General features: G+C 38.4%; 1 protein-coding gene across 13 annotated transcripts in view; it reads left to right on the top strand.

Moving 5' to 3' along the window:
* The window catches only part of ZMYND11 (zinc finger MYND-type containing 11), a 126,849-nt gene that overhangs the window by 92,492 nt on the left and 21,988 nt on the right, over positions 1–12,369 (top strand). For 10 of the 13 annotated variants that reach the window (XM_082619804.1, XM_082619810.1, XM_082619807.1 and 7 more), the window contains 2 exons: positions 10,960–11,037; positions 11,500–11,592. In XM_082619804.1, coding sequence (XP_082475930.1) covers positions 10,960–11,037; positions 11,500–11,592 — 171 coding nt within the window. The remainder of the gene's footprint in view (positions 1–10,959; positions 11,038–11,499; positions 11,593–12,369) is intronic. The other 3 variants (XM_082619813.1, XM_082619806.1, XM_082619803.1) reach the window with 1 other exon arrangement.

Below are 12,369 nucleotides of genomic sequence, written 5' to 3'. Positions count from 1 at the left end.
CTGTTGAGTACTTGAATGTGGCTTGGAGACCCAGGAACTGGATTTCAGTTGGGCACATGTGGCTTATGGCTACTTACTGTATTAGACAGTGCAGTGTTATAACTGCATATCGCAATGCCTGTAGTACTCCAAGAGAAACATTTTGATACAAAATGTCAGCCTCATGAGTGGCCTGGCATTTGTTCTCCCCATCAAGCCATAGTTCCGACTTGGAAGAATTCTAAAGGAAGGTTATAAACCAGCTTGCGCCCTGCTGCCCCTCCTCTGCACAGCAGATTGTTCAGCAAGCACTGCATTGTGGCTGTGTAAGTTACAGTGTGGTGTGACGTAACGTATAGTGCACAGATCAATGGCTACAATATTTGATAGTGCTGTGTTTGCTATTAAGCTGGTACTTCCTAAAAATCAGAAGATCAACTGCAGGGGAAACTGTATAGCAAAACAAAATAGTTGGCACTTCCCAGGCTAACAATTCTGAGACAGTATTTTGAAAGGTCCCTATTTCCTCCATCCTCTTTGAATATGTTCATGTTCCTTACATAAATGAATTTTGTTTTTATAACTTTAAGGAGTTGTAGATTCATGTTACTGCTCCTTTCAAATTCAGATGAATGAACATTTTATGTTAGGATTAAAATCTGTCATTGGGGAGCAGAATGTAGGGCTCTGAACTGTGCTCCCATGGAAAGTACTAGAATGGGAAGTCTGCAGTGACCTCCTTGCCTCCTTTTCCATATTTGGTCCGCTGTGCTGCTCCAGTGAAATCCATCCAAAGATTTTTTTTTAAGTTGGGATGTCTATTTTTCTTTTAATTGAGGTATAGTTGACATACATATTATATGTTTCAGGTGTACAACGTAGTGATTCACAATTTTTAGAAGTTATATTCCATTTAGTTATTATAAATATTGGCTGTATTTCCTGTGTTGTACTAAATATCCTTGTAGCTTATTTATTTTATGCATTGTAGTTTGTACCTCTTATTCCCTTACCCATATCTTAGGCTTTTATAATTGTCTTATAATATAAAAATGTTGTATTACTATTTATATCCTTAACATCTTTGGTTCACTTTACATCCCCTTTATGATGCACTTGTCGCAACTTATATATGAAGGGATCAACTTAAGTCACAAAAGAAAAAATAGCATTCAAAGTATTGGATAGGGGATATATTATTCCAGTATGTCTTTAAAACTATAAAATACTCATCTGCCCACAAATGTTTCATATGGTATTTTTCTCTGTTTAAGGGTCACAAACTTTAAAATTTGTGTTAATGTACAAATGTATGGTGAAGCAACTTAGCCTACTAATAAAATACAGAAACACAAGAAAATGTAGATAAGAAAATGAAGAATTTATATGGGAGAATTTTACTTATTTAAGAATACTTTGGTTCTACATCTAATCCACAAAGCTCTCCCAAATTTTCAGCGCCTGATTCTCTGATGCTTGACTAGTAGGCCATCTAAGGAGATCCGAGGAAGGGAGCTACACTAGTAGGAATTATTCCTAAAATCTACCTACTGCTGCAGCTTCTCCTTAAAATATTTAGAATGAAGATGTCTATTTTACAGGAAACTTAATAGATATATACAGAAAGAAGTCTATATAAAGCATTTAAAATTAACTTTTAGACTGGATGTTAATCCCCAGGTACTATATATTTTTTTCATATGGGGTATAGTATACTCGTTAGACAGCTACTGAAAACAAGGGAATTTAACTGTTAACTAAAACTGAACCAAGACTGAGTTGCTATTTAGGAGGTCACCATGGGTACATACTGACTTGTAACTGTTAACTTAGTTCTGGGTAAGTTATATTTGAGTCATTTGTACTGTGACTCATGATGAAAGCTATTTCTTGAAACTGGAGATAGAAATTTACTTCTGAATTCATTTTTCATTCTTTTGGGTATGTAGGCAGTATAGTTTTTTTAAATCTCAAAATTAAGGAGAATTCTCATTTAATGTTCAGAGTGAAACAGGACAAAATGCGAAACGAAAATATTTTAAACATATATTCTTTACTCTATGTATCTACTGTGAAACTGTATTCTTGCTTTCTGATTAGTCTTCCTTTTTTAATGTGGGAAGTTTATTATGATTTTGACCCTGAAAGTAAGTACCTTTACCTTCAAGATACATATTATCAATTCTGGAGTAGAGATTTGATTTTTAAATAAAATAGAAGAAGCGTTTTTAAAAAGTGTAGACAATCATAGTATTAAAAGCTATGAATGAACATTAATCAAAATTTTTTTTTACAATTTTTAAAGACAATGGGGTCTTATTTTTATACTCACAAAAGTAGAAAATTAATTTTTAAGAATATCTTTGTCTGAACCAATTACTTTATAAGGCAGTTTTGGTATTCATTTCGGGCTTTACTAGAGGAAAAAGTAATGGGAACATTGATAAAGGATTTTTAAAATTGGATCTAGGATATAAAATTGTAAAATCTCATGTATTTTTATATAAGGTCTTTATAAAACTACCTGGAGCCAAGCAAGAAAGAAAAAATCTCCACACTTTCCATATTGCCGCCCCATGATGAATTTAACAAGTTACAGTCAGAAAGGGTTGGATGTGAGTGTGAAATGTTTGGGGTGTATTTTGCCCTTGATATGTATCTTTTTAGTGGCTTTTAAAAAATGTTAATAGAACTTTTATTTTAGCTATAAGGGATTAAAGAGTTAATAGTTGGGCTGGTTCCTACATCAAGATGCTTACAACTTAATCTAGATAAATAGAAAGCTCATTTAGTGTTTCCAGTATTGATGTACTGAAAAGATGTACAAAGTGCACACAATTTCCTTTTACTGTCTCTGCAGGTGATGAGGCCAGAGAGGAAGGGGTGGAGAGGTAGGAGTGGGGAGGTAGGGGAAGGAGTGGGGAGTTAGGTAGTGTAATGTTGGCTGGTTGTCAGCCTCATTAAGCAGAGAACATATGATACTCATTCCGTGACCCCAAAACAGAGACAAGTGATTTTCAGAAGAGAGAATGGAAAGGTTTACTCCATTGAAGAATCCGTCCTCCCTCTGCCTTTTGGATCTTGTTCTTTCTTTTAAAGACTAGTGTTGGTAGAAGATGGAAGGAACAAGTAGACACAACCTGTGTTCCATAAACTTGCAAATGTCCCTTTCCTATTCTTAAATCCCTGTAACATGCTAGAGAAGAACTTAAAGTTATGTCCAAAACTAAATTTAATCTTGAATAATAAAATTCCTGACATAACAAGAATAACGTAACACCCTTCTCTCTATAGCTAGTATTATAGCAATTTCTATGTGGATGTAGTGGATATAGAAATTCTCCATGTTTTCACAATACCAGTCAGTTGTGTGACTTGTGGAATTAATTTGAGACTATACTTTAATAGTTGGTAAATCACCCTAGACAGGCAGATACAAAGCTGATTATATCATCTGAACTTAGTCAAAACCTCCCAACCTCAATCACAGAGCAGAGAGTTGTCTCTGTTAAAATTAATAAATACAGACACAGCTGAAGTGGCATTCAGTGCTGTTCTGTAAATCTCTATGAAGAAGTCTGGAAACCCTGTGCATTAGTGATTCTGTAGGAGCAGCTTCTCAAGTAGGGAGTGCCTGAGAGTAGAGTCATGTTTGCCAACACACTCCAAGAATCCACCTCAAGATGTTCTTTGTGGTTTGAATTATCCTCCAAGTTCAACTTTTACCTATGAGTAAGAAGGCATATTTATGACAGCCTAGCGGAGATTTTTAACCTTAAGTTTCTTTAACTTAAGTTTAAAAAAAAAACCCAAAAATACTAGTGCCGGAAACTCAGGTGCAGATGATTGTTGCTGGACTGTCTGTGGGAGATGTAGGATGGAGCTATAGGGAGTCGTGCACTCCGAATGCAGAAGTGTTTAACCAAGTTCCTATGCTGGTGCTGGCAGCAGGTGTGGTGTTCTGTTCTTCTGCTCTTGTAGAGGAGACTTAATTTCAGTGTGTCAGTACTGGGGTTGAACAAGACTGAACATTGGTATATTTTTAGAAGACTGTGCTAGAAAGTGATTGTCATTGAGGGGCTGCTGGGGTCCCAGTGGTACAGAGGAGAAATAGTAGGGCTTGGGGCCACTCCCACCAGACCAGCTGTACTGTTAAAATCTCAAATATTGGGTTTCTTATAAATTCTTTGATTCCTTTGTATTCCAGCATTACAAGTGGTTATAGAGAATATTGCAGAGCCCCTGAGTTCCTTAACATAGGCAATTTGTGTGCAGCTAAAATTCATTGGGATTCATTTCTATTCTGTGATTACAGATAGTTATGGAGGAGAGCTTGGAGCTTCCCGGTTCCTCTGACAATATAGGTAATTTATATGCAGACTAGTGTTTCTCCAATAAGCCCCAGAGGCCATCTGTAGCAGAATCACTGGATGTGCTTGTTTAGAACACATCCTTGGGGTTGAGGCTCACGAGCTTTCCTGCACGCTCACTAACATCAAGTGAGCCTCTGATTGTTAGAGGACATCAGCCCTATTTAGGGGTCATCTGACAGTGACAAACATTAACAAAATGGTTTATAGTGGCTTGAATGTGCTAACACAGCTTGGGTGTGAATAAATATTTCACATTTTGGAAGGATCTTATTGAGTTCAACTACATGGAATGTTTTTTTCTAGTAGGCAATGAAGTTGGTTAGTAATGACTGCCGTTAGTTCAATTCAACTAGTATTTATTGAGTATTTACTATTTGACAGATACTGTACGATGCGTTGGCAAAAGAACACTGAACTAGACCATCATGGACCCTGCTATTATAGAACTTATAGTCCAGGGGTTGGCAAACTATGACCCATGGGCCAAATCAAGCCCATCACCTGTTTTTGTACTGCTCATGAGCTGAGGGTGGGTTTTATACTTTTAAATAGTTGAAGAAAGAGAGAAATAATATTTTGTGACATGTGAAAATTATAAGAAATTAAAATTTCAGTATTTACATGTTTTATTGGAACACAGCCCTGCTCATGGAACGCATGCATTATTTATAGCTGTCTTCTCACCACAATAGCAGGGCTAAGTAGTTGAGACAGCCACCAACTGAATGTCCTCAAAGCCTAAAATAGTTACCGTCTGGCCCTTCACAGAAGTTTGCCTGCCTCTGGTCCAGCCTGCTGTGGGAAGAACATTTTGGGTGTTGGGAATCCCCAAGAAAGTGGGAAGCTCTTGTTAATAACAGACTTGGGAGCTTGGATTTGGCGACGTGAGCAGCACAAATATATTATCTAAGGAAAAGACCCCTGGATTTCTGATTTTACACTTCTTTTTTTCTTTTGGATACTTGGTGTATAGAAGTGGTATTTCCAGAAGTTAATTCTCTGCTAAAATATGTTTCTACAACTGAAGTGCCCTGTGTTTCTAGGGCACATTGAAAATTCCAGACCATTCAGTCCTGAATGTTCCTTCAAATAATGGTGCTTGGGCATCATTATCAATAATCAGCTGTGGATAAACCTTGACAGGATCAAAACTTGTTCCTACCTGCTTCCAGCCAAAAAACACTGTAAGGCACTGAGCATGGCTGAATTACTCTATTCATGTTTTGTCTTGTGGTATCTACCTAGACTCATTTGATTTGCTATAATCCAGCAATTATTGTAACTAGCTTAAGAATTCCTTACTCAAGAAGATATTCAAGATTTTCTATTATTTTTCTCTTAAAGGGAAGCAGCCCCTCGGTTATCTGTAATATACTTAAGTGCATCTTAGGTTAGTGGATGTCTTATCCACCTTTGTAACACAGCTTCGGCCATGTGATTTCTGTCGTCTAACAATGGTTGCAGCAACTTTGGGCATGTAATAGGAAGTTTCGCTCTTTATTATTTGTAGATATTGACCAAAGTCACTCCTGTATGCTGCCAGGTGATATGGGCAGTTACCAAAACTTACTGGGCTTCACTCTGGTGGATCCTGAGCTGTTACAAAAAGGCCTTTACTGAGGAGTTCTGAGGTCTTCAAAGTCTGAGAAAGAATTGGATCTGAAATAATCTGCAGATTTTATACAGCACTATTTTTCTGTTTTTCTTACCTTGTTGTCAAGAGCTATCTGCTTAGTTATGTTACAAGCAGAATGGTGTTTACCTTAGAAGCTACCTCTTTCATTTCTCTTATAGTGGCTTTTTTCAAGCCACGCCAATGTCCTGGTTTGGCCGACAGGCACTAACTCTGCTGTGACTGTCACATAAGGCAGCTCACAACATGCTACCTAAGATGTCCTTAGAAGTCTTAGGGTGCAGCCCTGGACAGAGCTGTGTGCTCTGTTGATTTCCTTTGTGAAATACCAACTCTCTAAATCATAACCAGAAAGTGTTAAAAAGAAAGCCCACAAGTTCAGCAACTGTGAAAGCATCTTATAACAAGTGCTTCGTCCCTACAAATTGTTGGAAGAGATTTTGCATCTGTTCAGGGTCTTCTCTTTTGTTTGCTTCTCTTCTCTGAGCAAGTGCCTCAGCCCGCACGTGTGGGAAGTGGGCTCCCCCAGCCTCCTGGATACACTTACCAACTGGAGTGTTCACACGCACTTCAGTTCTTGCCCTACATCTTCAGTAGAATCCCATATCTGTCACCAGAAAAGATGTATTGGGCAGCAAGTAAAAAAATTAAAATAAACAAGTAACATAGAGGCTTTCAAAAAAATAATCATCCTTGGATAGGAAACTTCTTTTGGTGACTCCTATACAGCCATAATGATTGAAGTTCCTAATACGTTAACTGAAGAGAACCAACAAATAGTTGAAACGTGAGAGAGGTGCCTTTCTGTTAGTGTGAGCAAGTAGACAGAGAGGCTTCTAGATCTGGTGTCACTTTAGAAGCCAGCTTTGCAGCTCTGCCTCTTGACTCTTCTCGGGACAGCAGCAGAGGTGAGTTGGGCCACTGCATGTGTTTGTGTAAGGAAACAGCCTCTCTTATATTGCTGTGCAGTGGTTCTCAGTCAGGAATGCCTGTGAGAAATACCTGGGGTGTTAGGACTGCCAGTGCCCAGGCTCCTCTGTAAACCAGTGTCAGCACCATCTCTGGGTGGCACCTAGACAGTGGTGGCTTTTTCCTTGGAGGTAAAATTTACATTGCAGTGATTTGCACAAGTCTTGAATATGCCACTTGAGAAATAGACAAATGCACACATAGCTGTGCACCCAAGTCCCACCGACATGACCATTGAATCCCACCCCATACCAGATGGGCGCCACTGTCATTAGTGTCCATCAGATAAGTTGTTCCTGTTCCAGAACTTTGTATAAGTGGACATTGGTGTTTTTTTAAAGGCTTTCCCAGGCGGTTCTAATGCACAAACAGAGGTGATCAGCACTGAAGTGGGATGCCTAAATCTGGGTGGCACTTTATAAAATGTGTAGGGGACTTTCTAGGTAGTAATATTTTGCCAGAGTTGGAGCTATGAAGGGTGGGGGTGGGTCACATCTATTTAGCCACAGAAAGTCATCCATCCCCCTTGTTTCCTTTTACATTTTGCTGAAATATAGTCACTTTTCTAAGCATATATCACCACTTTCAACTGCACACTGAAGAGGAGAGATACTCTAGCACCTTACTCTAAGCAAATTTAAACATGATACAAAATCAGATTTTTATCCTCTAATTTATCATTTATTATAGTTTTGTAAAATTAAGGCCCTCGGCCTGAATTCTGTACATTTGGAGTCTTCCCAGAAAGAAATGTTGCTGCACATGGTTATTCTAAATTAGCAATTAATCTAAAAATGTTTAAACAGGTGAAACCAAAGTAAAAGCATTCTGAGAGCATGTAATACCCATGTATTTTGTAGATTCTCTATGGAAAGGAAATAGGAACTGAAAATAGACCTTCATTTAAACAGGGGAATTACATGAACAATGTAATGCACAGTTACCTAAACTTAAGCAAAGTAAAATTTCCCTACTGTTTCAAAAAGTTTCAATATTTTTTGTTTCAAGGAAAGAACCAGTTGGTTAGGATATTTTAGCTATACAGGCATACCTCGGAGGTATTGCAGATTTGGTTCCAGACCACAACGGTAAAGCAAGTATCACAATCAAGTTAGTTGCACAAACTAGTTGGTTTCTGGATGTACATAGAAGTTTAAACTAGTTTAAACTAGTAAGTATGCAATAGCATTATGTCAAAAAAGGTACATACCTTAATTAAAAAGTACTTCATCGCTAAAAAATGCTAACCATCGTCTGAGCCTTCAGCGAGTCATAATTGTTTCGCAATAGTAACATCAAAGGTCATTGATCAAAGATCACTGTAACAAATACAATAATATAGTAATATTGAAAAAGTCTGAAATACTATGAGAATTACTACATGTGACCTAGTGACACTAAGTGAGCGAATGCTGTCAGGAAAAGGGCACCGATAGACTTGCTCAGTGCAGGGTTGCCACAAACCTTTAGTTTGTAAACAACACAGTATCTGCAAAGTGCAATAAAACGAGGTATGCCTGTAGAGATATTCTGATTCTAGCACTGCATACATTTCACCTACAGAGAAACACTGAATTGCTTTATTTTCTAAGGCTCTAAAACCAAAAGGAGTTGGATTCTAACTAACAGTGAAGTCCTTCATAGGTTGATGCTGAGAGTACAGAGATGAGAAAAATATATTCCTGTGCATGTGTAGAATACACAGCAGCCCTGGAGACAGGGCAGCCATGTTGCAGGGGATGCAGTGAGCACCCATCCCCGCCGTCGCCTCTCAAGTGACTACAGACATCCGAGCACCAGTGGACATCGGCGTCAAGAGCGCTCATTGCCTGGTTGAGCTCGAGGTGTTCGGTGGGAGACCCAGAGAGGAGAGTGTTCCACCCTGCTTCGTTTGGCACCGTTTTTAGTGAGCATTACAGTGATATTTCAGCACTACATGCAGTGCTGGTTGTATATCCACCTGAATAATAGTAAAAGAACCGTGACCCCACAGGCAGTATTACAAGACTCCCAATCTGACGTAGATCGCCGTTATACCTGAATTTATACACAGTTGTATGACTGAATGATCAGAACGATATTTGGAGTCGGCAGTGTCAGCAGTGCTCCAGAACGTTTCAGAGTTGGCACGATAGAGCATGGAGTTGGAAGCATTTCGTTGTTTTGTCTGTTTGTTTTTGGCCATGCCATGCGGCTTGCAGGGTCTCACTTCCCCAACCACGGATTGAACCCGGGCCACGGCAGTGAAAGCCCGGAACCCCAGCCGTTAGGCCACCAGGAAACTCCCTGGAAGCATTTGTTTTTATTCTCCTCTTTTTAAGGGAATATAGGTTTCCCAAGAGGTGAGGACAAAGCCTTCTTGGCCTTCTTACCCTTTCTTCCCTATATCCAACAGCTCATCAAGCTGTTTAGTATAGAAAGCAGTGCTTGGAGGGATGGCCATGCTAGCAAGAATGTTTACGCAAAAGCATTGATAGCTGATTGTGTTTCAGATCCACTGTTTTACTCTGGCTTACAGGAGGGAGCAGTTAATAGTTCTCATGTGTTTGTGTGCCTGGGACTCACTGGGGATTTTGTTTAAAATGAGAATTTACAAGCTACATCAAAGTCCCTTTCCCCAGAGATTATGAAACCTGGGGTTCAGGAAATGTCATTGCATTTTAAACTCCACATCTACACCATTGGTACTTGGTCTTCGCCAGATGTCACAACCATCTGAGGAATTAACAGTAAATGAACGAACTTTCCCTTAGAAATTCCAATTCAGATGCTCAGGGGTGGAGTCCAGCTGCATTTTGTGGGAGTCCACCAGTGTATCTGAGGTATGGCCGAGGTTGAGAAAAACTGCTCCATAATAAAACTGCACAGGTCATAGAATAAAGCTGAGTAAGGAGAGCAGTGACTGCATTGCCAAAGAATCCAGGTGAGGAGGAAGGGAGGGGATCATGTCAAACATGAAGTGTATGAAAGTAAGTCTCCAGCTCAGAAAACAGTTTTCCACTTTTTGTGCAGATATTTTAATGTTGTGTATGTATAATCAGTTTGCTTAAGCCATACCTAAGGTTTCTCATTTACATGAGAAATTTTTGCTCCTTCTTCCATTGTACTTAGCATATTGAGATGACTTCCTGTGTATAAAATTCTTTTGGGAGTAAGTAACAATACCACTGGGTAGAGACTCACAATGTAGCAGCCTGAAAAAGTTACAGCGTCTATTAAATAGTGGCCCAAACCTACTCAGTCCTCTGCGGTGCAGTCTACTTATGGTCCAGTGTCTGTCATGGTATATTAACCTTGACAAGGGAAACGGGAACATTGGTCCTTGTTTCCTAGCTGTCTAGAAATGACATAAAAGTTAAAAAATCCTGTCTTTTTTTCTTCATGTAAAGTTAGATTTTCTGAGAGATAAATGAAGGAACCTAATTAGCTTTTAGGCAAGACTAACAGAAATTGGAGTTATTACTGAAGAGATCCGTGACACTTTAGAATAGTTATGTAGATGCGTGTGCTGCAGTGTATGTAATTCCTTTGTGACACAGACATTTAATAATCTTTTTAACAGAGAATAATGTTATGTTGAAATTCACCATTCAATATTGCTATTTTCAAATATTCCCTAAAGGATTTCAGCCACTGATTTTTTTAAATAAGCGATTCTACATTATATCATTATTATATCATTATTGTTATTGTTATTATTTCTTTTCATCTGAAAATTGGTTGAAGTTTTAAACATCAAGAAAAGAAAAAAAATGCATAGTTCTCTAAGTTATTATGTCAAGGACAGTATAATATTTTCCGATTCCTACCTTGTTAAATGCTGTTTTTGGTATGCAAATTTTGAAGAATTTTTTGGCATCAGATAATGTTGGAAACAGTACATATTTTAAGAAAATCATCGCTATGATTCATCATACTATTATCTTTTATATAAGAGACATCTTTTACAAGAATATAGACTTATAAATGATCAGATTTTATCTTGGCCTTTTCTATCTTTAACAGAGCATCAAGAAGAAAAATACGAACAAGCAGGAGATGAGTACGTACCTGAGGTTCATCGTCTCCCGCATGAAGGAGAGGGTGAGTCCTGTAAGGGGGGCTCTCAGAATCGCCCAGAATATATTTCACTCTGGCTTACTCCTTAAAAGTTAGTGACTGACAAGGTATGCATAGAGCAGTATGAGGGGTGGAAACCACTGCTGTCCCGTTTCTTTTGTGCAGTAAATAGTTCTATAAAAGGCTTTTAAATTTGTTTTGTCTTTGTTTTCAACTCAGGCATTTCTTTAGCTGTATTAGATTAGAAACATTTATATTTTAAAATTCCATTTATCAGAATGAACATTTTCATTGATAATTAGTGTTTAAAATGAAATTGAATTTTCCAAAATAACTGTTCTTTCTATTCAAACCTTAAGGAATGCCACATTAAACTATAGTGCATGTACATTTTTCATTAAGTTCTAAAGTACTTGTTGTTTAGAAATTGATGTTTTACCCCTCTCTCTAGCCACGTTTAAACTGATGTGTCTCATGACCTTTCAGGCTATTGACCTTAATAAAAAGGGGAAGGACAACAAACACCCCATGTACCGGCGGCTGGTGCACTCGGCGGTCGACGTCCCTGCCATTCAGGAGGTAAAGCTCCCTGACAGCACAGCCCTGGTCGTGCACCTGCCGCCCTCCTGCCTGAGCAGCTGCCCTTGTGAATGGCATGCACTCCCTCTAGTGCTCTTTAGGGGTCATCTTTTAAGAGGCTTGGTTTTCAGCAGCCTGTTGATTCTTGACACTTGCTGCTTAAAGAAAATGTATTGTAGCCTGGTCAGTGTAATGTTCCAGATGTAATTAACATGTGGATGTGGTTTCCTAGTTTTAGAAGCAGTACTTAGGAGTTTCTCTCAAGGGAAGATTAGAACATAGAACTAACTGATCTAGGATCTTGGGAAACACAATGACATGCACTTGAACAAAACAAAGTTTTAACTAGAAAACTTTATCCTTCTTTAATGAAGTTCTTATTTTTACCTACTCTAGCTGAGGATCATTAATGGGTTTGTTAATATTTAATTACAAATTGCAGTAAAATCCAATGAACACTTTGACCTGTTTCCAGTTAGCTTTGCAGATTTATTAATTCTGTACCTATGTATCGTTTTGAAGTTTTAAAATCTTATGGTTGGCCATAATAGGGAGACCATAGGAATAATTTAAAATCATCTTATCATTTCTTAATCTGCTTAATAGCTGAGGAAGAATGAAGGTGTATTATTTCAGTGGAAGAAAGGGATAAATGAAGGTTGTTCATAAAAACAAGCAATTTAAATTTTACCTCCTACCCCTAGATTGTGTGGCTTCAGGCATAGCCTCTTTTCCTGACTCTGAGCCTCTGAGAACAATGAAGAACTCAGCTGCCCT

Source organism: Mesoplodon mirus (genome assembly GCF_964341445.2).
Source record: "Mesoplodon mirus genome assembly, chromosome: 4".
Classification (NCBI taxonomy): domain Eukaryota; kingdom Metazoa; phylum Chordata; class Mammalia; order Artiodactyla; family Ziphiidae; genus Mesoplodon; species Mesoplodon mirus.
The sequence above is the reverse complement of the archived record's forward strand: the minus strand, read 5'-3'. Positions and strand labels throughout refer to the sequence as shown.